This window comes from Clinocottus analis, unplaced genomic scaffold, assembly GCF_023055335.1.
Source record: "Clinocottus analis isolate CAN_PGR_092001 unplaced genomic scaffold, fCliAna1.0.p SCAF_12, whole genome shotgun sequence".
Taxonomy (NCBI): domain Eukaryota; kingdom Metazoa; phylum Chordata; class Actinopteri; order Perciformes; family Cottidae; genus Clinocottus; species Clinocottus analis.
Genome location: NW_027175843.1, coordinates 14,226,671 through 14,253,857, shown reverse-complemented (window position 1 = coordinate 14,253,857; position 27,187 = coordinate 14,226,671). Strand labels below are relative to the sequence as shown.

Genomic DNA, 27,187 nt, shown 5'->3' with positions numbered 1-27,187 from the left:
TAGAGCATACATTTATAAAGGAGAATTTTGTTTATTGTTTAGCTGTCTGATTTAACCTCACCTGACGTGCAACGTCTGCTGTTTCATAAAGTGAAGTGCTGAAATTGTTTTTTTTTTGTCAGGCAATTTTACTTGCATGCCCGGTAAAACAGAGGCGTGTCACTCGCTGTCCCGGGTGCTGAATTAACCACTAAACTGGATCGACGATCAGATGAATCATATTCTATCACTTTTGCAGGTTTTGCTGGTTGTTAAAATACAACTGAGAAGATGAACTCATCACCATTACCTGACACAAGTTTTGAAGGGATGAAAAATCGACATAATCTTTTCAAATGCACAGTGACAATTTGTCAATAGATTATTGATCATATTTTAATACTAATAATATATTTTTTAGTAGAAAATCTAACTCATAAATACTGCACATGTATTGCCCATACACATAACAAACTCACCTGGATGAACTACTACAGAGTGGAGGCCAGCAGGAGGCATGTCACATATGAATAATTACATTCCTAAAATACTGCATGATTGTCAGCTCAAATTACTGCTAATTTCATGGTACACTATGACAGGATTTTCTAATTTGAGCTCATAAGAAGTAATCCAGGGCCAAGTTTTGTTTAGTACGGGTGAAAAGATTTAATCATTCTGGCAATGCACAAGACCAAGTTGGTTGTAGATAGCGATGTGACTCTTTAATTAGGCCATACATAAGCTTGGGGATGACTTATCAAGACATGTTGATATGGATTATTTTTATTAAAAGGCAACAACAAGGGTATTGAGAGCTCTTGAATTACATCGTCAGTGATATGCTGACTCAGAGAACGCCATCAACTTTATAGTTAAAGTCAATTGTGAGATGTCCTGGAAAATGTGACGGCTACAAGTGAATGTGTGTTGGAGTCGTCACACTGCACTTCAGGCTTCGGAGCGAAAAGCCGGTCTTTGGTGCTGTCTCTATGGAGCAGAGATCTGTATTTCTCCTGGCCTCACTCCAAAATGCTGACTTTCATATAAACCGAAGCCCAAACCAAATCAATCTGGCCACACAGTTAGAGAGCACGCGTGGTCTAGAATTAGAAATAGATTAACAGAGATGCATAACGAACAAACAAGGACCTTACACAATGCAAAACTGTGCAATGACAGCTCGCTGATAAGTATGTTTTATCATTGGATATGGAACAGAAACTCGTTCCAGAATGTGAGTTTGACCTCTGTATCGGGAACAAGCAGCAGGTGACTGAAGCGGTTTGGCGCCGGAGTCCTGGCACAAAGTTTATTACAGGAACTCTCCAAACTCTCTCCAAATGTCTGTTGCTCATTAATATTTAAATTCATGAATAACAGTTTCAGGGTTCTTATGATGTAGGAAAAAAAAAAAGTTTTTTTTTTTACATAAATCCCTGTTGTAACAAGACTGAGATGAAGTAACATCAAACGCCTAACATGTCAGCAGGAATCTTAGTGCTGACATGCACCGACTTTCACCTCTCCTTCCTTATTAGAGGTGGGCGGGTGTGTGTGTGTGTGTGTGTGTGCGCGCGCGTGTGTGCATGTGCGTGCATGTGTGTGTGTGTGTGTCCACCCAGCCATCCCTCCATCAGGAGTCTTGACAAGGTACATGTATCACTTAGCCGTGGGCTGTCCGGCCTTTCCCATAAGCCACTGCTGCCTGGAAGATTAATGACCGCCCTAATCTGACACTTAAAGACTGTTAATAGGCGAACACGCAGACAGGCAGACCTCTCTCACACTGTGAAAGGAAAAGAGACCCCCATTTTGTTTTGTATGTTTTGCCATTTATTCACCTACTATTGTAGGTTTTGCCATCACACAGGTTCAGTTTGTTTATTCATAAGATAAGCTTTTATCATCACATGAGACAAAAGCTCCTGAGGTGGTCTCTGAATGTAATTTATCGGGGGGGGGGGGGGGGGGGTGTTTCACATTTCCAGTGGTTTAGTCCAGATCCTCTAAAATTCTTGCTGGAGGTCAAAGAAAAAGTCATTCTGTTTTTCTCTTGAGTCACTGACAAACCTCATCAGTGCATCTATTAGACATCTGCTGGACACATCTGTTCAGCAGATTGACCTCAGATGATGGTGAAGAACAAATTAAGCTATGTTTAATAAATTATGAGCCAAAATAGGGAACATGCTTGAGCTTGTAGTTAAAGGGTCACTGGTTTGATTCCTTGGTAATTTATTTAAGAAATCAGTGATTGAGTTCAAATATAACATAGGAAAATAATGTCAGCAACTAATTACAATTTCAAGTTAAGTTAAAAAAAAATGATTAAAAGAGCTGAAAATTGCATTTATCAATACAAAAAGAATTACATTTACTCTTGTTATTGCTTTTTAGATAATGCTTGATCCTGTATGACATATGTTTGCCTTTCTAATCATTTACAGAGGTTTATATCAGTTTTAGAGATGTTAAAGTCATTGTACTTGTACATGTACTGGGTATTTAAGTATTGCTCTGGCCACACCAATTCACAAGCCAAATTCCTTGTATGTGTAACGTACTTGGCAATAAACGCTTGTGATTCTCTATTGATACAACAGTAGGTCACATAATAATTGCTTCTGAGCTGGCTACCGAGATGTGGATGAGATGTTGCAGGTAAAACCAGGTGAGGGCCTGTGTACAACCAGGTCTGGATTATTGCTATGATTAACAATGTTCTCTCAGTTATTTGGCAGTAATTAGATAAATTAATGCTTATTAGCCACTTCCTACTTTATGAGTGTGCATGCAATGACTTCATTAAACCTCTCATGAGGAATTTATGGGGGAAAAACTGCCACTTAATGGTTGAATAAGGACCTGAGTGTGTGTGCTGTGCACATTATACTCATTGTAATAAACCACAGTCTGTCCCAATATGAGCATCAATTACCAAGCCATGGATGAGGGTGATCTTTTTTGTCATTTCAGGTTGCTCTGTCTTTCCCTTTTTCTGTTTTCTACACGAGTGAGCTGAGACGGCAGTCAATTCAGTGCAGACACGCTGTATTGTGTGTGTCCTCGTGTTACAAAGAGCTGAGGAGACAGCACCTCATTCTCATCATTGTGTCAGATATTCATTCTCACAAGTTGGCATATACATGATGTACCTCTGCTCGCCTGCCATTCAAGTGCGGATTAGTGATTTTCTGCTACGATTCTCGAGGCTTTGCAGTCATATTGCCTCAACTGCCTAATCAGACGTGTCTCAATGACACTGTTCTTCAAGACGAGATAAAATGCTGATTGGTATAGAAACTCTATTTTCTCACATGCTGAAGGAGAGGTGTCTAATTAATTTGTTGCACTTTGTCTTGGTCCAAGTTTATGAATATGTTTAGTGAGGAGTAAAAGCGAGGGATTCTGATTTGCCTCTCGGGTTTGTGTGTTTTCCTTTCTGAAATAAAAGCCTCAGCTAAAGTCTCTGCAGCTATATTACCCTTACTAAGTACCGTATGCGAGACAAAAAACTAAAACTAAACAGCTACATAGCCCTTCAGGATGAGCAGAGTTTATAGAGCTACAGTACGGTGGAATGGAAACATTAAAATAAAATAAGAAATCGAGATATTCAAACCATGAGTGTCAACTCAAACACAAATTCACAACAGAAATTGTAAGAATGTACTATTATCTGCTCATGTCACATTTGATTTATTTAGGAAATGTTCTCTCTGCTAACATTCTTCTGAGCTCAATTTGTTGCTATTGAAAGTATTTCACAAGGACGAAATGACAAGAAAATAATCTGTGGTGAAGAAAAACATTAAGGAACTGAGAAAAATAAAAACTTCACACAAAATTAAATCGATAGTTTTTAGTGAGCAGGATTTATATATATATATACACACACACAACTGGACTCAAGTCTGTTATGAGGACAAACTGCATTGTGACCTGTGTGTGTGTGTTTGAGTTTCACTGGTAGATCTGAGAATATATCAAAGTTCAGACTATGCTCGAGGCTCGCTGTCTCATGCCGAGTGTCATCAGTCTGACAGTTTCTCACTCACACACAGGGTAAAGGACAGAGGGCAAGACTGGCACAATGATATGTTTATTGAGAGGCTTTGGATAATAGAAAAGGTGGCGGCTGCTGCTGGAATATCACAACCATTGACAAAAAAACATGGACATGAACTCCCTTATCCACACACACACACACACACGCACGCACACACACGCACACACGCACCCTCTTCACCTCCATTGTACGTCACTCCACAGAGAGAAAAAAAAAAACATGCGGCAATGAACAGGACAAGACGGTAATCACAGTTTCTACAAGCTCTACATGAAAAATTCACAGTTACACATATATGAGGGAGCTTTTCTTATTAGGCACGGCAAAAGCAATAAGATGCATATCTCAACAACAACAAGATGATACAAAATAAAACATTTCATAAATCCTCAGGGGCCCAGATGGACTGAATATTTACACTGGATTGAAGGTGGGAACATGCTCTTTATGCAGCCCGCAGGGACTCAAGGGAAAAGGTCACACTTGCACCAAAGGAGAAAATGGTATATCGGGGTAAATAGCAATAACGGTGACAGGACAGATGCATGTCTGCATTTGTTTGCTCTTAACTGGACCGGTGCCAGAGTAAGGACTCAGTTCATCTGGTTACCCCCCGTATACATCTTTATATTACTCTTCATATACTTATACACATTTAGAATCGCAGAACTTGGGACTGAAACATTTAATATAAATGTAATCCCAGGTTAGAAAGCAGAATGGCTATTAGAACATTGTCAGTCTACATAAAGCTCCAGTATCCAGCGGCGACAAGTATATACCAATAATTCACATACGGACAATATCACAGACAGTTACTTGAGCCGTTTTGTTTTGCTCTGTTTCTATTTTCAAAAAGTTCACTGTGTTGTCCTGTCTGTGCAGAGCGCTTCAGGAGTACGGTAAATATATAACAAGGTAATCATTGATAATTTAGCAGCCCTCTTGTGCGCGCTGACACAACAGGAACACCAAGGCAGACCCTTCGCCCTCCTCGGCTCATCTTTGGAGAACCTTGTGCTCGGATATAGACAGGCAGTGACTTTCTCCACCTCTCAGTTATTAAAACAGCTGCTGGAGCAGTTGGACTGTGAAGAACACGGTAGCTCTTTGACAGGTTGGGGCACACACTGTTGCCTTGTACTTCTTGAATGAGAGCCGCTGACTAAGCTGGTGTTTTTATTTGTGTGAAGGGAGGCGAGCACATTTGTTTAAACAGGCCTAGGTTTTGTTGTTTGTTATCCGGTTATTGAGTCCGTACTGCCGCTTCAGAGAACCACACAGTCAAACAAAGCAAGCACTGAGGCAATAAACTGTTTGTTTCCAAGCAGTTTGACAACATCGAGTGGAAGAAAAGACACTCAAGAACCGAGGAGTATTGCTGGCATTAAGTCAATTTCCACACAAGTACTACGTCAGAAAAAAAACATCAAACCTAAAACATGGTTGCTTTAAAATTAGAATTTTCAAACATTAGTTGAACTTCAACTTTAAATACACTAAAGATCTGGATTGTAATGTTCTGCAAAAATATTTACAAGTTTCAGAATTGAATATACAAAATGGCTCGCTGGAATCAGCTTCTCTCACTGGAATGAGGAAAAGTTAAATTAGGTTCCAAAATTCAGTCATTATGACTTGTAGAGATTTACTCTACCATTTGATATATTCACCGAAGTCTATCGTTTAATGTTGATTAAACCCAAATGTAATGGATAAGAGTATTATCTTTTATCAGTGTTTGAAAAAAGGACCAACCCTCTTGAGTTGTCAGGTGTTTTGAACACTCGCATCAAGCGCACCCCATAAGACCTGAATTCAGAAATTGTCCAAAGATGGACTATCCAGACGCTGTATTTTATCATAAGGAGCCAACATGGCATGTCCAATTTCAAAGGCTCCTCTACAAAAGACCAAGAAACACTGATGTTATCCATTATGTGCTGCTCGACTGCTCAATGGAGCGTTCAGGCAACCTTTGTCAACTCGTAAATTCACGTGATCATGACTTACCGGGAATACGGTTATTCATCTCACACGGACTAGGCCCACAATTGGTAGTAAATAATGGAAGCCAGGCATGAGCTCCACTATGTGCAGCATGGACATGTTAAATCACAGGGCATTACAAATACATGGAAGTAGCATGGAGATATTTACCATTAACCTGGTCCACTGTTTACCTGGTGTTCACTGTGAGTTGACGTGAAACATCACAACTCACATTGAAACCTTTGTTGGCTGTTTGATGGTAAAAAAAAAATAAATAAAAAACTATAATTGAGGTGACAAGGAGAGCCTGAACACACCATAAGTTTTTATCTCTGTGAGTCAGGACCGCCATCTTGTGCATCCTTCAGAACATTCAGCCTCTAACAAATCATCAAACTGCTTGAAAAACGATACTTTCAATATAACCACTCAGACAAAGCACATTAACAAGGTCTTCAATAAGCGTCTGCACACATCTAGACAGAGAAATGTGAAATTCCTGATATTATGGGTAAATTGAAGCTGGTATCTTTTTTTGTTTGTTTCGCTTTCACATTCCTATTCTGAATGTCTGGCTGTGTTACCAACTGAATTGGCTACCACAGTGATACTATTGCTTCACATACGGCAGATAGCACAAATGCTGGATGCTCAGTGGCAGTATTGAGAGCAACAGCTCACACATACAGCAATGGGATGGCATATGGGGCAGGATTTTTAGCCAAAACTTATTCCTTTAAGATAAAACTTTTCATCTTCACAGCAAAAATGGTTCATCACAGTGGAGATGGCATTATGGCGCAGTATGTGTGTGTGTGAGTGTATGTGTGTGTGTGTTTTCCTGCGTGAGTAACAGACGCGCTTGTTTGCTGTGTGCTTGTTTAGATAAGCCTGTGCCGGGATGTACAGCTTCCAATGTTTCTGAGTGAGTGTGTGTGTCAGCTCAGCAGATGGAGTTTGATTCTCATGACACAGGGAAATCTCAATCCCACAATGCACTGGGAGCAGCGCCAAATGAGGAAGCAGCAGCAGCAGCAGCAATGAGGAACCAATCACAGCTTGAATTCTGGAGAAAAAAAGTGCTTCGCCTCCCTCCTCTTCCCATCGGCGTTCCGCGAGGAATCACCATTGTTGTGCTATCCATCAACATGAATTGGGTCTAAAGAGCATGAGTTAATTTGTTACTCACGTGCATAAAACACACACACACACACGTATCACAGACACAGTGAAACCGATTAACACAGATCACAAAGAAAAATGGGGACAGAAGTGGGGCTTGGTTCCCCATCCTTTCTGAGCAGACAAAAGCAAACAGGAATGTCTGTAAATCCTGCTTCATAAAACAGCGAGAACATTCCTCAGAACAAAACTGAATGTCGCATCACTCTTGGGTCTATAGGGTGAATTATTCCAAAATTAGGCCTACCTTTACATGGGATGTCTTATTTTTGTCAGTGGCATCCCAAATCCCCCCTCTCCCTGTGGGTACCCAAGAAATATCTTTTGTTAGATTGCTGAGCCGTGAAATGTTTATGAGAACAGCAGAAAAAGATTGCTTAGAATACATCTACCATCTAACAGCAGTTAGTTCACTGAGGGACGATGAACGTCTTCACTGAAAGCCAGACTAATGCCAGACATTAAGGCAGAGTGAAGCAGGTGTCGCTGCAAATTTAATAACATGACACTGCGGAAAAGATTTCTCTGGCCAGATATCAGGTTAGTTATGATCAGGGAATAAACTTCATATCAGAGATGGATGACAACTGATATCTGTTAATAACTTAAGGCCAGCAGCTCCCCAGTATCTGTGACAGCAAAATCATATATTGATAGAACCCTATTGTGTGTTCGTATGTTTATTTGCTGATTGCGAGAAAACCAAACAAAAAAACGTTCTTTGGTGGACAAACGGAGGTCTTCACTCCCCGTATAACCAATCACAGTCCAGCAACGGATTGTCAAATTGTCAACATAAATCTCTATGAAAACCTCGGTGTGAGGTATGGACGGAAATAAATACTGGGAAAAAGGGAGGTGGAGGAGAAGGTGGCTGGTTGCCCCAAGGGTGAGTCTTTATCTGTTTTTTTTTCTTCGAGGTTTACTCCAGTAAATCGTCCCTTCCTTCCATTCTACTACAGGCCCAGCAACTGGACACTGGTTTCCCATAGGCTTAGCTGCAGCTGGGGGTCAAAGGTCGCTGGTGTTGTCATCTCCCTGCACCCATTGGCCCAGTAGCCTCCACCACACTCCCCCTCCAGGGCCGGCGACAGAGCAGCAAACAACACAGTGGCAGCGCCCTCTCCAGGAGTCTGTGGAAGACGTACAGACCGACACAGACGCACATAAATAAACAAATAAATATAAACATCAAAAAGAATTGGAGTGACTGCAGGATGACAAGTTCAACAACAAGTTCTAACCGCAAAAAAACAAACAATGTGTCGGAGTGTGAGTGTGTGTGTTCGTAAGTGAATGCCAAAGGAGGGCTGGTGTCACTGTATGTTAGCATCAGTGAAAAGACTAAGTGTGTTGCCGTGTGTGTGTGTGCGAGTGTGTGTGTGTGTGTGCGAGTGTTAGTGTTGATGCATTTTAACAATGATCTCAGTGTCAGCTGTGAGACCAGGAGCAGGTTTTAGAGCAGCGAGGGGATCACATCTTGCAAGCATCAACGGGACACTTGCATACTTTGTTTTTGAACCACTGTTTGTCTGTGTGTGTGTGTGTGTGTGTGTGTGTGTGTGTGTGTGTGTGTGTGTGTGTGTGTGTGTGTGTGTGTGCATTGTTGTTGTACTCCGCGATATTTCCACATGAATTTTAATTGTTTCTCTGCATCAATTATTACTTCGCTAGCAGGGCAAAATTTTTCAGTACAAGTGACAAAAAAAAAGCAAACTTAAACTTATGCGATGTTGTTCATGTTGCTGTGTGTTCACACATGAAGCGGTTTTAGCGCAATAAACGACAGTTTTTTGTGAGAAGAAAATACAACAAACAACTAATTTCCTTGGCTTACAGTATATGTCTGATTGCTTATGACTTTCCAGCATCAAAAGTAACTTTGGTTGTTCTTGATTAAAACATATGTCTGTTCACGCTAAAAGATATATTCATCTTGACCAATTTCTTTAAAGATCAGTTTGGGTTAAATACAAAAATGTGACACTGCTGATGAAAACAGAGAGACAGTCAGTGGCAAAGGTAACCTTTTCCAAACTCTTAAACTCATAAACATGTTCGTAACTCTTGCATAAATATAAATATAACTCAAAGTGAGTATTTCTCGTAGTATTTCTCACCACAGAACAGTTAGAAACACATCAGCATACAAATTACATGTCAAAGTATGTAAGTATAAAAGCTATTGAGCAGGGTAGTTGGAACAATGACAAGGGAGATTTTCAGTCCAATATGCTGATTTGTTCTGATATAATACATATTGTTTTTGTCTTTAATAACTATAAAAGAAAAAAAGGGAAAAAAAACAGCCTCTCATTTCAGCTCACCTGTCGCTCTGCTGTTTAATGTTTTACGTGGATACTGGAAAGGTACTGCACAAAATAATTACAACGACTACTTCATGCATACAACATTCAAAATGCCTTGCAGCTTTCTTTCTTTTGTGTGTCTATGTATTTTTATATATAAGCGGAAATCCTTTAACAGTGTTAATTATTTGACACAGCATTTACTTTGAAAGCGATTTATGTACGTGTGCGCACGCGTCCGTAGCCTCACCGACAGGCAGTGTTGACGACTTGAACCTGAGGTTGAAAGCACATGTTGTTGTGTAGTTGCTGTGCTCAGCGAGCACAGCAGCATTTTTACTTCATTATTGTGCTTGTGTGTGTATTTATATATATATATATATATATATATATATATAAATATATATATATATATATATATATATATATATATATAAAAATATTGTATCTACTTAGTTGATTGTCATTTTGTTGTTTGGGTTGTGAATTGTGATTAATAAAGTACTTTAAGCATTGTAAATTCTCTTCCCGTTAATCTTCTCGCCTTTGGCTCTGAATGAACCTAAATGTTATGGCTCCAGATAAAAAGGTGTCAGAACAGGAGAGACACTGTTGGGGTTTGTGTGTGTGCGTGTTAATGATAACATGCATGAGTTTGTGATTAATGTGTTTGCATATGTGGGGCAGAACTATCCCACGGGTTGTGCTCGGAGCCAAATGCCTGTGACAATTGCTTTTTTTGGGCTCAAACACGCCCGCACGTCTCCTTCCATTAAATCCCAGGGACATTAACAGCAGCCCACGGCCAGCGCTTCAAGCTAAGCAAGAAATGTTTTATAAATATAACACACAGTGAACAGCCTGCCTTGATTTTTTGTAGCGCTTCCATTTTCAGTGATGTGGATAGACGTGTGTGTATGCGTGTGCACACGTCTAATTGTGTGCGTGTCATCCTGTAAAATAAAATCTTGTTCAATCTCTCCGCACAAGTGTGTTGTCTCAGGTCACCGTCGGACACCTTGAACAAAACGAAGCTGTGGAGCAGCAGTTCTCTTCCAGGAGAGCATTTGTGTTTGTTTTGTTAAAGAACTACAAAGCGTCCCAGTGTACATTTTTAAGTAAGCACACATGTTCGTCATTATAATGCAGCAAACACAGGTGTGTGATATGAGGATGCTAAAAGCTTGTGATACAGTATGTACTTCATCACTGCAACAGATTTTGATTCCAGATCTGTTTATTTTTCAGACAAAACTTTTGGTTCGCAGATCTGTCACAGACTTTGAGAAAGCACACTTAGAAACTAAATTTGACCTTCATAAGTGTACTTTAATATGTATTTCATAGATGCTCTGCTGACTTGCAGGATGACATAAATCAAATGTGTGAATGAAGCAGATGAGTGTAGTGCAGTGTTTTACCTTGAAAAGCAGCCGAGCAATGGCGCTCTGCACCAGGCAGAGTGGCGCCCTGAGGTGGCGATAGAGAGCAGTATCCACCATGCCAGGGTCCACCGCACATGAACTCAGCGGGGATCCTCCACGCTTCAGCTCCTGGTGGAGGTGGGAACTAAATAACAGCTGGGCCAGCTTACTTTGACAGTAAGCAGCATGGGCTGAATAACACTGGCTGAGGAGAGAGAAACCAATGAATACTGCACCTCAAAACATTAAAACCATGAAATGTGTTTAAATACAACATGGCTCAAAGGCACTTAAACTGTTGTTTTTCTCAGTTTTGCTTCGTTTATTTTCTTAAACTGTCGCCAAAATAGTTTGTTTTTTTTGTATGTCCTGTTGAATGAGGGCACACTCTTCTTACAGTGGAAACTTAACGAGACCTCTGAGACTCCTCAGGCTCAACAGGCAAACAAGGACGCACAGTGTCATTGACGTAGAGCCACAGCTCCAGCAACTTTACAAAGATCTACAACTGTTGAGATCTAGTCCAACAATAAAAGTAGCAGCAACAGCAGTTGAAGGTGTATGTGTGCTGATGTGCACCATCTACAGGGAAGGAAAGTATCTGCAGTGTTCACACCTGCCAGGCAGTCGGAGCGACACTGCAGTTGTTTTTTCTTCTTTTTTTCATCTGCTGTTTGTGTTTGTGTGTGGCTGCAGATTTACAGCCCATTCTTTTTTTTAATTGGCTGGCATTGCAATGTATAAATAGTGTATGGTTGTGATTGCTAACGTGTGTGTGTGTGTGTGTGTGTGTGCGTGTGTGTGCGCGTGTGTGTCTGTGTGTAAGCCTACCAGCTATTTAAATCATTTAGTTCGACATTGCCAACGCGGTGGGCTGAGGAGGAGATGTTGACAATGCGTGAGAAGTAACCACATTTCCCAGAATCCTTCAGAATGTCCAGGAGCAGCCAGGTCAACAGGAAGTGGCCTAGGTAGTTCACGCCAAAGTGTTGCTCAAATCCATCTTCAGTACGGCCCTCAGGAACCAGCATGACACCCGCTTGACACACAAACGTACACAAGCATTTAAAACACACAAAAATACATGTCAGTGTTTGATGTTGAATGTACTACAAACGTTATGTCTGAATACTGAACATTTCTGGATTTTGTACGTCTTGTGTGTGGAAAAAGTATTCCACAATATCCATTCTTTTTATCATTATCGTTAAATAGCATCAGTTTTATAATCTGTTAAATCAAATACATTTGGAGGATGACGGGTTGTGTCGATGGAGAACTTGAAAAATGCTGGACGTGAGAGTGTGTGGGTTTAATTCTTTAAAGCCTTCTGAATTCAGTCCGATGACGGCATCTAAATTAATCTCCTTGATAATTTATATTTTTATCACTGAATACCAGATCGACTACTGACATCGTCATCACTCACCATTGTTGACCAGAATGTTTAGCTGTAGCTCTCGCTCCTTGAAGCGCTGGACAAAATGCCGGACAGACTGCAAAGATGCTAAGTCCAGTTTGATGAACTCCACTGGAATGGACACACAGACAGACACACACACACAGAAAGAGAGAGAGAGAGAGAGAGAGAGACACACGTCAGAGCCATTGTAAATGGATTATTTCTGCTCGCCGTTTTGGCTGTTAAACATCAAAGAGTGTATTAATCATCTCTTACAGGGGACTCGGTGGGTTTTTAAAGTACGATGCTGGCAGCGCTATGCTTCTGTTGCTCAAGCTCATTATTTTAAATCTAATACTTTTTCCTGAGCCCCATCAAAGCTTAACACACCGTTATATCAGGTCTAATGTTTGCTATGAGACAGGTAGGACAGCAATGGCCAGGAGCTGATATCATCAGAGCGTGAAAGTGACTCTGTGTACTTAAGTGTAATGGTAAGAGTGTGTGTGTGTGTGTGTGTGTGTGTGTGCGTGTGTGTGTGTGTGTTTGTACTTTAAGCAGGCAAATTACTTTAAGGATGCTAACCACTGCAATACCAAAAAATCTTGACAGACACTCACTTTTTCTGGGGACATTTTACTGAGCACAGTATGAAGGGTGAAAATGTTCAAGCAGCACCATTCTTGCAATACCTCCAGAAGAATACAACAGCTATAAGATGACTTAACAAGACAATAAATGATATGGGATTAGTGTAAATTGTCTGGTGTCTGTCCTCCGTGTCACTTCTCCAACGCTTGGAGAGTGTGTGTCATATTGAGCCGTCACGTAACACTGAGTTGAGCTGTCGCCGTTTTTCAACTCCAGCACCCTGATTTTTTCTTTTTTGCTGAATTGAGTTTTGCTAATTAAATTCTAAAACTTCTGCTTTAGTCTTACTCTTTCCTTTATATGTTCTGGCGAGTTCTGAAGCTTCGTAATTGGATTTATTCTTCAACCCTTACCTGTCACTATCGGTCTTCCTCATGCTGTTGACAGATAAAAGCCGTCTTTCCCCAACAGGCTCCCTGTTGGTGGAATGACCTTCCCAATCCACAGGACCGCAGATTTACTCCTATTCTTAAAAAGTAAAATTAAATCTGCTTTCGTCAAGACAGGCTTGGAATTTCCTGGCACTTCTCTGCTAGAAAAACTATTTCTAAGAGTTGTTTTGGATGTGAAATTAGCAATCGTCTCACTAATCCCTCGTGAAAAAGAAATCGAAGAGCAATATAAATGCAGTGTAAAAATATAAACACATCAAAAGCATAGATAATACTTACTGAAGGATATTTTCTTGTGCCATATTTTAGGCTTGCTAATGTGTGCAATTCTTGCAACTGCAACAGGTTGAGGTATTTAATTCCAAGTTTCCCTAAGGCTCGGCGGGGAAACCATAGAGTTATTATAATATTTAACGGCGACATTGTTTTCCACTCCAACTTTCGATGGAGAGGTGACAGGGGTAATATTTTATTTCACATGTTCAGTGAGAGCAGACAAGGATAATAATTTAAAGTGAGGATATTTACAGCCATACTGACAAGTATGCTTCGAGTTGCCCAAAGCCTCAGGATCATTCATGTTAGGCAGCTTTGTTTCATAGTAATGTCACCCTCAAAGTGCATGATAAATTAGGGATGAACCCCACCCAAATATGTATATCTGAATGACTTTATTGGTGTTTGATAAATCCTGTTTGGGTAAACAGCTGTCGCCAAAGTATTAAAACATGTCATGCCATGATACAGGGCGAAGGCCAGGCCTTTCAAACATCAGGAAAATGACAAGTTGTTCCTCCCTATAACTCCTGAGCCTGTAGAGGGTCGAATATAAATGGACAAAGACAGGAAGAGGAGAGCTGATGGAGCCGATAGAGAAAAAAGCCACCGTGACAGATGAGAGACCAGCCATTCCAGATGGAGGTCTGATAGCAGCCTTATCTCCAAGCCATGCCACTCACCTCATGCTGAGTGTGTGTTTGTTTGCATGAGAGAGAGAGGGAGAGAGAGAGAGAGAGAGAGAGGGAGAGAGAGAGATAAAGAAAAAAGAATAGACAGAAGTAGAGAAAACAAGTGTGTGCATTTGGATGACCTTAACCACAACTATATATCTGTGTGTTTGTGTGTGTATTTGGCTTGTATATATATATTACAGCAAGCGTAAGAGTGTGTGTGTGTGTGTGTGTGTGTGTGTGTGTACTCTCCTCTCCTCTACTGCGGGCTCCCTTGGGGCAAGGCCCTTTAATAGACAGCCCAGTGATGTCTAGAAAGCCCACCGGGGGTGATATGCCATCGACCCACCCCGGGATCCTCTATAAAGCTCAGCTTCCTTGACTCAAACACAGAGACTGTGTTTTTATTACAGGGGAATTAATTCTCCCTTCGGAGACACACACGTGCTGTTTAAGACCCACCGGATCCATTCACAGTCTCCATTTCTAATTTATCATTATTATCATTTCAGCTGCATGTTAACCTAAATTAAACTGTGAACTGCAAATTAAACAGCGAGTTAATTATTATTCAGTGAATTTTGAGTCTATGTAAGAGCAAAGTGTGTGTGTGAGTGTTTTACTAAAATCATTTTTATAAAACATCGCAAACATTTGTATGGCATGCCAATTGATGATTGTAAAGAAAAAAAAAGTGGGTATGCACATATAGTCGGTTCCTGATTACAAGTTTGTACAATTAAAGTCAAGTATGGACACCAGTCTGATAGTTCGAAGTAAGTTACATGTGTGGCACATCACCCTGAGCAGCACAGATGTGAGAAAGGATGACAGCTGAAGGACAGAAAAAAAAAGACAACACTTGGCTCGGGTCTTCAAAAATGTATAGTGCCATGATTATAAAACATCGTTGTCCTTTTTGTTCTCAACAACACTGACACCAGCTGCCACAGGAGGGTCCTAGAAGGATTAAGGTTTGATCAGTATTTTGAATGCTACATTCAGATTTGATAAAACGCATTAAAGCCCACTTCCAATCTGAACAGTTTATTAATTCCATCAGTTCAGTAAAGGGCCAGTGGGTAGCACTTTGGGGATCTATTAGCAGAAATGGAAAATAATATATTTATAACTTTGTTTTCATTAGAGTATAATCACCTCAGTCAAACTAAGACGTGTTCTGTTTTTCTTGGCTTAGAATGAGCCTGTACTATCTAAGAGGGAGCGGGTCCTCTTCACGGAGTCTGCTGTGTTGCATCGGCATTTTCTACAGTGGAACCAAAAATTGGCTCGAGCGAGACCCGTTCACATTATTACGTAAAAGGCACCCGTAGTTCTCCGGCACGCTTGTGAAACCGTACGTGAGCCGTAGAGTGCCAAACCGCGGGATCGCCAGCCGCCGTCTGACTTCCACTGCTCCGTAAGTAGTCTTATGATGGTAAGGACGGCCCCCGAGCGAGGCGAACAGCACTACCATCATTTTGCGGAACACGTAACTGCGGTCCAGAAACGGGAGGAGTAAGTGAAAGGGTATTATGTTGGTTGGAATCCACACAGCTTGATGCCAACAAATACCAAAAACTGCCCCTTAATCATGTTATTACAGACACATGGTTTGTCATGTCACAGTAGGAAAAGCACAGATAAATCAAAAAATCCATGATGGCTGAATTCCATTTAGCTGCTTCAGTTTCATGGTCCATGGTTCATGCTGGTTCACTGTCATGGCTTCTCCAGATACTTGAATTGAACAGAAGCATTGTTAATGTTTTAGTAACACCCTTGCTTTTCTTTCTGTGACTGCAGTGAAAAACAAGGACTAAACGACTTTACTGTTGCCCACAAAAACAACAGATTTTTGCCACAGTGTTCTTTTTGGCATTACTTCCAAACAAAGACACTCGAATGCACCATGTCACATTTATGACTTTTGAAGTCTTGAAGGGGAGGAAAAGTCAAAGGATGGTTTCATGGAAGAGTAGCGATTTCTCTATCTGCTTCAAAGCTTGTGAACCAACAGCTCCTTCTTCCCCTTTCTTCTGCCACACAAACAACTCCGTCTTTGCATCTCAACCAGTTGCTGGTTAACACAAGAGTGTTATCCAATTGCGTCTGTAATTTTGAACACTACACATCATTAGAAATGGTTCCTGCCACATCAGTGCACAATCAGAGCAACTGCAGTCAACAAGAGTCTCTGAAAAAAATAAAAGCTTGCTCCAACTGAGAATCTATCAGCGGTTTATACTGGGCTTGTAGAGTTTGTTCAGTTTTTAGGCAAAAAGATGCCAATAACTTCAGAGGTTGGAGTAAAATAGTCTGAACAACAGTTCAAATGAAAATAAATGTACTTATTCCATTACATTTCATTTTGCCGAAGCTTTTATCTAAAGCGATGCATACTGTGACTTGAACACACGTCTTGTGACTTGATCGCTAATAAAGTAGAAGTGATGAAGCCAAATTAAAACTAAATGTAATATTAAAATACTTTGCGGGTCAACACATTAAATTTTCTCTTCAGCGAGGCGAGATTACTCACTCATGCTTTTGACATTGACTGTTAACACCTTGAGCTGCTGTCAGAGACCAAACAACAGTTCGGACTGGAAACGCAAGATCTTAATGCGGTCATTCAAGACTTGCTTGCTAGATCAGTTGTATTCATGGTTGCTGTAAATACAACACTGTAAAAGACGATTGTAAAGTCATAAATTCATTGCGATATGAAGCCAGCTGTAATTTCCTTCATCCCACCTTGCTGCCTCTCTGCAGTCTAAAAGGAGATAAAAACATACAAATGAATGAATGGACTCCTCAACCCCCAAGTCAACCTCTTATGGGGTGAGAAGTAAGTATAAATAATTTCACTTTGAACAGCCTGAGAAACCACACAGTGATATCTAAGAATATTAAGTCTGGGCATGGTGCCAGTGTTCGCTCCGCCAAAGACATTTTCATTCAGCTGATGTGGGAGAGAGGAGGCTGGCTAGTGGCCCAGTCAACTCCAGATTGTAGTGTTAAAAGGAATGATAAAGTCGAGACAGCTGTAAATCTCTCTCTGCATATATCGTAAGGCTGTCGTACACACAAATAATACAGCCCTAATACAAATAAACACGCACATACATATCTTGTATACACACACAATCACTCAGAGATAACACAGAACATTTTGCAACCGCTTTTTACGAATGTAGCACAGCATGGTCGTTATGTGCACGAAAACATAAATGTTGATGTACAAACACGCACTAACAAGGTCAGTCTTTTATAAACGTTCAATTTAGAAATAACTGGTTCAATTACTTTTCTGCGTTAACTAAACCAAGGCCTTACAAATGATGTTAATTGGAGTGAAAGAGCTTAGGTAAAATGATAATAGTTTTAACAGGAAGGTAGCAGCTGGCTTACCTAGCGAGAGAAAATATAACACATGCACACGGACACACACGCGCACACAACACACACAGGTTGCCTTGCTTCACACTGTAATCTAGGTCCATGGTTTGGGGCACAAAGTGTTACTTTCAAGTGCACCGTGACTAAAGTTAGAGGACAGACAGCACTGCCTTTGGCAAAAATACCCCGTGTGTTGGTGTGTGTGTTTATAATTTAAAGTAAAATGCTTTAAGCCTCATCGACTAAAGCCCACTTGCAGTCTAAATGCATTAGCATATTTCCACAGGATTGAACTCAGGGTTTTCCAGGGACACTACCTTTGTTACACAAGGTAATAAACTACAACATCACACTAAATGAGACAAAAACACCTTCACATGTAAAAATAAAATAAAATACATACATACATGTGCCAAGAATTATAATATTCCTACTTCATACTGACGGGTTTCTTCAATCTGATTGAACTAAAGCTCTCATCCCTGATGAACCACGCCTCCCACCACATGCAGGACACTCTGGCCGCGCTGCACAGCTCCTTCAGCCAGCGGCTGATTCATCCCCGGTGTCCGAGGGCGAGATACCGCAAGTCCTTTCTTCCTGCCGCTGTCAGGCTGCACAATAAGCTGAGCTCCCAGTAGGCCACGAATCACTTTGAACACTTCTGAGCACTTTAATTCATTCACCTGATGCAATATCTAATATGTTTAAGTACTTTTATACACATTTTTATTTGTATTCCGTCTGTACGTTTAATATTCTTCTTACTGTTTGATTTTAATTTTATTACTGTTTATCTATATTACTTGATTTGTATCTTTATTTACTTGCAATGCTGCTGTTACTGCCTGTAATTTCCCCACTGAGGGAATATTAAAGGATTATCTTATCTTAAAACCATGACTAAATCAAGTCTCCTGTAATTTAAAAACACATTAGTAATGCTGCAGCTAGTAGAGTGTGTTTAGAGTGAGGGTGAGTTTAATACTTCCTTGAAACAGTTCAGGAAAGAAAATAAATCAAAAAGATCGGAAAATGCTTATTTGCTTTCCCACTAAGAGTTAGATGAAAAGAGCAAAAACGCATTAAAGTTGAATTTAGGAGTTTGAAACAGTAGAACAAAGCAAGCACGGCTCTGTCTGAAGCACCAATAAAGGTCCTGTTACACATTGCTTGTTTAATCCATACCAAAAACCTAAAAGTTTAGACGATGCACCACGATGCATTGCTAGACGATGCTTTGCTAGAAAAAAGGCCTTGCCAGAGCAGGTTTAAGGACCAAAAAAATGGCATGGTGCGCCCATAGACTGTCTATAGTAAGGTGACATCACCCACACGAGTATGTAAATTTTGCCATTGCCATCTTGGATTAAGCAGTCAAGTCATGTTCACAACGTTTACTGAGGTAATAAATCACTTCAATACAGTCAGTTCATTTGAAACCGGAGGAGTCACCCCCGCTGTTCCCTCATTGGCGAACCTGAGGATGCCGCCTGGGTTCGTCTGTGGAGCAGGGTTGGGTGCGCAACAGATTCTATGTGACTAATGGGAAATGGACAATGCGCTCAGTTACTGGCTCACTGTGACATGAATCCCTTCTTCCTCTCACAAACTGCATAGCCTTCCTACTGCCCAGAAGCTAACAGGCTAGCTTGCACATCTTCCTGCATCAAAACAGGAAGGCAGTGTTAAAGTAGAAAAGCTTGATTGGATTGTGTCTGCCCGGTGTGACATTGACGAGTGCTGCGACTCCGCGCCTGGCGCTGAAAAGTTGAGAATATTGTGTGACTCCAATGAACACATCCTACAAAATATATAAAAAAGCTTCTAGTGAAATTAAATACTTTGTCATTGGTGACAAGTTTAAATCCCCAAAAGGACAAATGTCCACAAGTTCCCAGTTTAAGAACCACCTCTGCAGCCGAAATGTTTATTATGAGCTGCCTCCCATTTCTCATAAAAGACAAATGTTCAAACACTAGGAAGTTTGCCAAAGGGCGTTTGGACAGAGATGTTTAAAGCTTATGCCTCACATACTAATGAGAATCTATTACAGTCTAATTTAAACACGCACACACACACACACACACACACACACACACACACACACACACACACACACACACCCTAACACATTATCATTCAGTGCACAAGCATCTGGCTACAGACACCCCCTTGTCCCTTCTGCCTCAGTGCTTGCCAATTACAAAAGAAGTAATCAATTCCACCACGGCCCCGTCCAGGGAAATCGACTTCAATGACACCAACTACATGGTCGCTGTCTCTGTACCTGATAGCCACTGAAACACAAGCGGGGACCCAACCAGCCGACTGCTGCTTCCCTCTGGAAGACTGAGCAAGACAATCCACAGCTTGTTTAACAATTGTCTACTGTAAACTCCTGTATAGCCTATAAAATACCCATAAATGTTGTTTCCTATGACATTTTATGATTAAAATATGACATATAGGTTTAGCAGATCACATTAAGCTTGGTAGGTAAGAATTGTATGTTGGGTAATTAGAGTTATTAGCATATTGAGCTAATGAATCGGCCAAAATTAGCTTCCTTTGTAGGGTGGCTGTGCTCAGCCTTAAAGATCTGGGGAAAGCTTGGACCCTCTGCATTGTAAGGTACCTGCTGAGGTGAGTCTGGCATCTGACCAGGATGTCCCCTATCTTCAGAGGTTTTCCAGGCGATTTCAACTGGTAAGAAGCCCAGGGTTAGACCCAGGACACGCTGGAGGGATTATACATCTTGTCTGGCCTGGGAACACCATAGGGTCCTTGAGGAAAAGCCAGAAAATAAGGGGCGTCTGGAATACCCTGCTTTGCCTGCTGCACCACACGGATGAGCGAGGATAATGGATGGATAAATGGGCGCCAAAAAGGCTTTCGCAAAAGATACACCGGTGTATCCTTGCTTACAACTCCTGCGGCAAGCCTCCTTGCTCCACGGGAATGTATTTTCGGGATTCTTAATGTCCTTCAAGTTGGAGCGCTGAGATCAATTTCTGGGTCACAAGCAGGAGGATCAAGGAGATGAAGAGGCACAAAATCCCGACATGAGAGTAGTCCAAGGTGTCTGCAGACTCCCACAAGGTGAAAATAACACAAGCTACACGTTATTGCGGCTGGTGATAATAAATAATTAGTGCAAATCTTTAAAAATCCTCGGAGGTAAACCCCTACTGACAAGCCTTGAACGTTGACACGTACTCACGTCAGTTTAATAACTCACGAGTCTCCTTAGTCATGAGACTATGTTGGAATTTATGGTGCTGTGAAGGTCAGCCGAATCAATTTTTCAACATGGGAGATACAGAGAACACTGTAAGCGTTAGTCAATACAGTAATAAATCTCATTTGTCTCCTCAGCACCTCAATCTTGCCTCCACCTCGTATTTCTTTACCCTCTTTTAGTTTCCTATATTTGCCCATTCATCATGTTCCCCTCCGCCCCTCTCGCTTCTTCCACGTCCGCTTTTTGGCCCTCCTCTCTAACGCTTGGTCGACTTATCTCCGCTTGTCGTCTGTTCATAAGCTTTTCCCTTGTATCCTCCTCTTCCTCATTGTGCATCAACAACTCTCCTGACATTTTACAGCCAGCATGGAAGCTCTGTGTCTCTGTATGAGTGTATACCTACAAGTGTGCAATTGTGTGTGTGTGTGTGTGTGTGTGTCTAGTAAAAACTGTAGAAACAGGCCGGAGGGACACACTACTGCTGCTTTGCCCTTTATCTTCAAACAGTTGCACACAAGAACAAGTACACACACGCCAAAGCATTTGTGTGTGTGTGTGTGTGTGTGTGTGCGTGTTCTAAGACATGTTTGCAATGTTACCTTTGGCTTCTTTGTACTCTTCACAGATCCTTCTGACGGCCACCAGGCCCTCCTGCTCATCCCTCCCACCTAAAAAAGAAGGAGACACACAGATTAGTACAATGTCCGACAGTTCTTTAGAGGCTTTTTCTAAAATAACACTGCATTTCCATTTGTTTACTTGTCTTGTGTTATTTCATCTTGTAAAAATGTGTAGGTCTTGAGGAAGAACTCTGATTTCAAAGACTACAACAGTACTTAAAAAATACAAATAATTATACCATGAAATATGTATGACATATCAAATAAAAAATGCCCTTAATTGTAAATGAAACTGACATTGAGAGACAAACTAGTTTGTGAAAGAGAAAACAGGATTCTGGGTGAATTGGCTATGTACACACTGTATATGCACACACACACAGCTTCTTTTTTTTTACCCAAACTCATACACACAAAAAGCCTACACGCACACTCTAATTTTCCCTCTGCACACGCACGTTCACATTCACACACACACACACTAATCTTGGATTATCACACAGGCCTTTTCAAGGGCACAGCATAATTTACTCTGATGCACTGCAGTTAAGGCTGGACTGAAGGATGCGGCTCTTCTGGTTGACCCATTGCAAGGGTCACACAAACAGGACAGAAACACGATAACCTCATACAAATAAAGCATTTGATACCGATCGTAAAAATTGTTCTTCAACGGGCTTCTCTGTGGATGGACCAACAGTCACTGAGAACACCGCATGGCATCATTTCTGCCCAAATGCTTTTGGTCAAAGCTCCCCATTAAAATAGCCTTTGATTAAAAAAATGCCCCGAGGTATTAATTTGCCGACTAAATATTTTGGGCTGGGGGTTAAAAATGTAACCTAATTAATTTATTTAAAGAATCTTGCTTAAACTGCACAAATGGATAAAAGGAGAATGACGCAGAGTAAGAAAGTCCCAACATTCGCATCATACTTTGAAAAGTATACTTACACCTGCAATGAGTTAAATATGAAGCTCATATCTCTGTGGATTTTGTAAAACTGTGACTTGCAAATATTTTTTTAAATTAGTAAACAGTATACTGTATGTGTAATTCATGGCCCAATTCAAACTGGATAAAACACATATATATATATATATATATATATATATATATATATATATATATATATATATATATATGCACATATATATATATATATATATATATATATATATATATATATATATATATATATATATATATATATATATATATATATATCCATCAACTTACATGTAACACACTTGGCCTCAACTGACTTTTTCTTCTGCTATAGAAAATACAATAATATTCCAAAACACAAATATGATTTTCATTTGTGAGTCCAATTCAGCAAGGTCACATTTCATAATGTGTTCTATCAACCTAATTCACTGGCACTTTGGCTGAGAAACGGCTTCTGTCAGTGCCTTTGGCCTTCATTCGTGACTAAATGAAATGTAGGAAAGTGGCACTAATTAAGCGACAGAAGGAGACAAGAACACTGTATATTGATATTGAGAAGTGTCATTGTGGTTGTTTAGGTGAGTAACTTTTTTCAACCATGAAAAAGCTGATTGTTTCCTCTTTTGTGCATCAATAAAGGCTCAACTTATCTCGAGTCCACAAAAACTGTCCATGATTGTGTAAAACTAAAATAGCGCTTATTATATTCAATTACTCAAGACGAAAGGCACTCCAACTGCACATGTGCTATTTAAGTAGTTTGAACAAATTTTCTTTCATTAATACATCTTCATGCTTTTTCTTGGGAGGAGCTACTGCTGCTGCAATGCACAATGTGCATGCATGATGTAATTCATGTTTCTAGTCTATTCACTTCATTCATATTTTGCAGCTGCAAAGACTAAGACTGCATTTTCCAAATGGTATTATATTATCTTAAAAACACTCAAAAAGGCACCATTTTAATTCAAAATCTACTCAAAAACACTTCAAGCACAATTGCATCCTGGTTAATATCCAACTGGTATTTGAGTGCGGAGGCTCAAACCGTCCTCTCCTCACATGCACTCCACCTGAAATATGTATCCACTCCATTACTAGAGAGGAATCCACTTTACCATAAATATTCTCACTTCATGAATTATCTCAAGAGGTGGGGATATTTGAAAAGGAGACGCACTCATAGTCCTGTAGGATCAGATTCAATGCAGATAGGATTAAACAACAGACTTTGTGTGTATAATCGTAGGGCTCAAGTCTTGTTTATGTTCTGCTTAAACCGTCTCCAAGGATACTCTCACGTTGACTTTGCGGTATACACACTGAATGAATAAAACAGAGTTTTCTTCAAAGTTTTCGAAGCTTGTGACGTGAACTGAATGGAAAACCGTCTCAGACTGGATACCGAGAGCATGGAGACATATTGCTGTTCTATGCACAGCATCTTGGAGGAAGATCCTGCTGTGGAAGAGTGCTTTTGGGCAAAAAAATCCTTCAGGGTAATCGTAACATTACTTATGGAGGTGGGTGTCCAGTGCACAACACAAACGCCTCCTCCCTCTCATACTACTCACATGCTGGCTTGACTCTACACAGTCAAACAGCAGTATTGTTAGACTACGTTAGTACTGTACATACACTGTTCAGCCAGCGGATTATTTTCACAATTAATCGATGGATAGCTCAGCATACAAAATTTGAGAAAATAGTTTTAAATGCTATTTGCAGTTTTCTAAAGCTCAAAGTAGTGTCATGACATTGCTCATTATCCCAGACTAACACTTTAAAACTTAAAATATTCAGTTTCCTCAAAACAAGCAATTTCAGATCATAAAATGAAATTCTTTAGTGTGTAAAATTTAGGGGGGGGGGGGGGGGTATTTGCAGATATTTAATATAACATCCATAACTATGTTTTAATATATGTATAATCACCAAAAACTAAGCATTGTTATTATATTGTTATTTTCCTAAGCAATTTATTTAGTTCCTCGACTTATTCCCTGCTGCACCTACCAGTGAAAGTATTGCATGAAATTGTTTTGGAACTATTAGTTGTTTATTATTCATGTGTTGACAATGTATTCCTAAACCCACTGCTGTCTTATCTTTATAGGAGAAATAAAAATGAATTTGAAGAAAATCATTCGCAAAAGACGTTATTTAATGGCCCGGAAAATGAAAACAAATTGTGTTGGTTTGACGAATGAGAAATTGCAGTAATTGTAAATATAGATGATGTTTTTGAAACCAGACCCAGTAACTCTAGCCTACAAACAGAGAATAAAGAGGAAAACTTGATCCTGTTAGTTTAATGAGAGCAGCAGAGATGACATCAAGCCCCACGGGGTGTACATTTGAGGAGATGCTAATGACAGTTTGCTCAGCTGCCAGTTGTGGAGGGTTGCTGGGAGAAATCTTAGAAGAAAATAAAAATACACTTCCTCAAAATATAATTCCCCAAAAACCCTCAAGACTAAAGCACAACGCACAACAATACAAACAATTAAACAGATGCATCCCACGACTGTTGTGGTTCCTCCACAGAGAAAACTGCAGATGCAACTGATCATAGTGTAAACAGCTTCAGATGCCGTTGGGCAGATTATGATTAGGCCTGTCACTGTAACAGATCCGTTGAGTAGTTGATGTGCAGTTATTTGCCAAGTTTTGCTTGAGAGATCACAGTTTTCTATTTCATAGGATTGTTAAATCTCATATTTGCATTTTTACAGTAATGCAAAAACATACACTTGGGGAGCCCAGTATGCAAAGTCCCTGGGTTGGGTGACATCTCTAACTCTGCCCCTCTTCGGTGAGGGAGTGCAACTTTGCTCGTCCAGAAATGCAGTCAATAAGCTCCATTAAAAAAATGAACATGGCAGTCCTGCCGTAGACTAGATCAATTCTGCAGATAAAAACAGGAATTATGCTTCTGCTAAAACACACACAACTGTCTCCGTGAACCTTAACAGAGAAAAGTTGTGGATTGGACGCGCGCATCTCTTGAGTCTAAATGTGTTGCGCCGACTTTTCTGTCAAATGGTAAACTAGCTCTAAGTGGATTAAAACAGAAACCATGTTCCGTTGTTCGCCATGTTCGCTTATGTGCGACCCGTAAAAAGCATGTTTTTTAAGCCATGAGTAGTTTATGACTCTCTTTAAGATGTGAATTTATTTTCTCTCTTTGCAACACAACTCAACAAATGCCCACAGATAACCTGTGAAGATAAACAGAGCATTCCAAATAACTCTTGTACAAATACACAACATATACCAGTTACTGCTCCAGGGAAACCTCCTTGCCTGAGCGCCATGGCATTGCGATATCACACCCTGAATAATAAAAGAAAAAAACCTTGCAGCAAGAGGTTCTTCCTGTTACATTCATCTGTCATCAAGAGCAGCAGCAAGCACTGATATAACTGAATTAATTTGAGAGAAATACAATACTTTGGTCAGAATGTGGCGTATTTACAGATTACATCAATCAACAAACAATTCACTTCAGAGGCTCGACTCAGAGGGCTCAACAAAATGCTGAAGTGTGTGAAGGAACTGAACCGTTAATCACAAATGGAGCCTTGAACTGCATAGCATTAAGGAGAAAGACAGGGACGACATCGGAGGTGTCGTGATCGACATATTTTAGCGAGCGGCTCAAGGGATACAAGATGAGTGAGTGATCGGTGTCGTACATCATCTTGATAAGTAGGTACTCAACGGCACTTCAAGGAAGAAAAAAACATATACAGATGTAGTAGCAATTGAAAGGCATTCAGCTGAATTTATTTAATGTACATACATCATTTTAAAAAAGGGACATTAATGTCCTCTGTTTGGTTATTGGTTACTTTTCTGTGGATATGAAATAACTGCTCTTGCCTTTTCTTTCAACATATTTTTAGTAAGTTTAAAATGTCCTACTTAAGACTTTGTATATAGATTATTTAGTTTTTCTGTGTCATAGTACAATTATGGAGTTTCACTTAGATGTTTTCCCTTATAAAACGTGGTCGCACTGCATTAATCTGCAGACATTTAATTTTACTAAATTATTAATGGCACACTACCAGACCTTGTTTTTTTGCTAAAAAGCCAAAGATTTAATGTTTTTCCAAACCTTAAGACAGATCAACGGGCTCTCAAGAGGCATCCGAATGCGCCGTTGACCGTCTCATACTAATTAAGGATCTCTGACAGCGACAGGCTTTTTAAATAGGCACACAGGGGATGCCCTTAATATGACTGGCACTTTATTATAAGAAGATGCATCTGTAGCCTAGAAGCTCAGTAACCCAAAGAACATTTCAATCAGCTTAAAGATGTTCTGCCTTTTCCCACTCAACCTATTTGGAATCCGGCCAGGGAAATACTGTGATAATGAAAAAAATAGCAAAACCTGCAGGAATTCTGTGAAATATCCTGTGTGATAGGGACCACTGTCTGGAAGTTATTTTGAAAAGGTAATTCATTAGGAATTACTTGTTGCTCTTTTTCAGTTGCCATAACCTTACCTAACTTGTCTCTCAATAAGAAAAAACAAATCCCTCTATCATCTTCCTTTAGTGTTACTTTCTGAAAGTCATACCATCAGTGAGCTGGCCTTTACTCTT

At 40.2% G+C, this 27,187-nt stretch overlaps 1 protein-coding gene across 3 annotated transcripts in view; it reads right to left on the bottom strand.

Moving 5' to 3' along the window:
- Positions 1-4,062: 4,062 nt before the first annotated feature.
- The window catches only part of LOC137782955 (dehydrogenase/reductase SDR family member on chromosome X), a 36,857-nt gene continuing 13,732 nt past the window's right edge, over positions 4,063-27,187 (bottom strand). For all 3 annotated transcript variants that reach the window (XM_068572678.1, XM_068572677.1, XM_068572676.1), the window contains exons 3-7: positions 21,599-21,667; positions 12,388-12,489; positions 11,790-11,997; positions 10,956-11,163; positions 4,063-8,358 (exon numbers count right to left, since the gene is read on the bottom strand). In XM_068572678.1, coding sequence (XP_068428779.1) covers positions 8,182-8,358; positions 10,956-11,163; positions 11,790-11,997; positions 12,388-12,489; positions 21,599-21,667 — 764 coding nt within the window. In that variant the 3' untranslated portion in view covers positions 4,063-8,181. The remainder of the gene's footprint in view (positions 8,359-10,955; positions 11,164-11,789; positions 11,998-12,387; positions 12,490-21,598; positions 21,668-27,187) is intronic.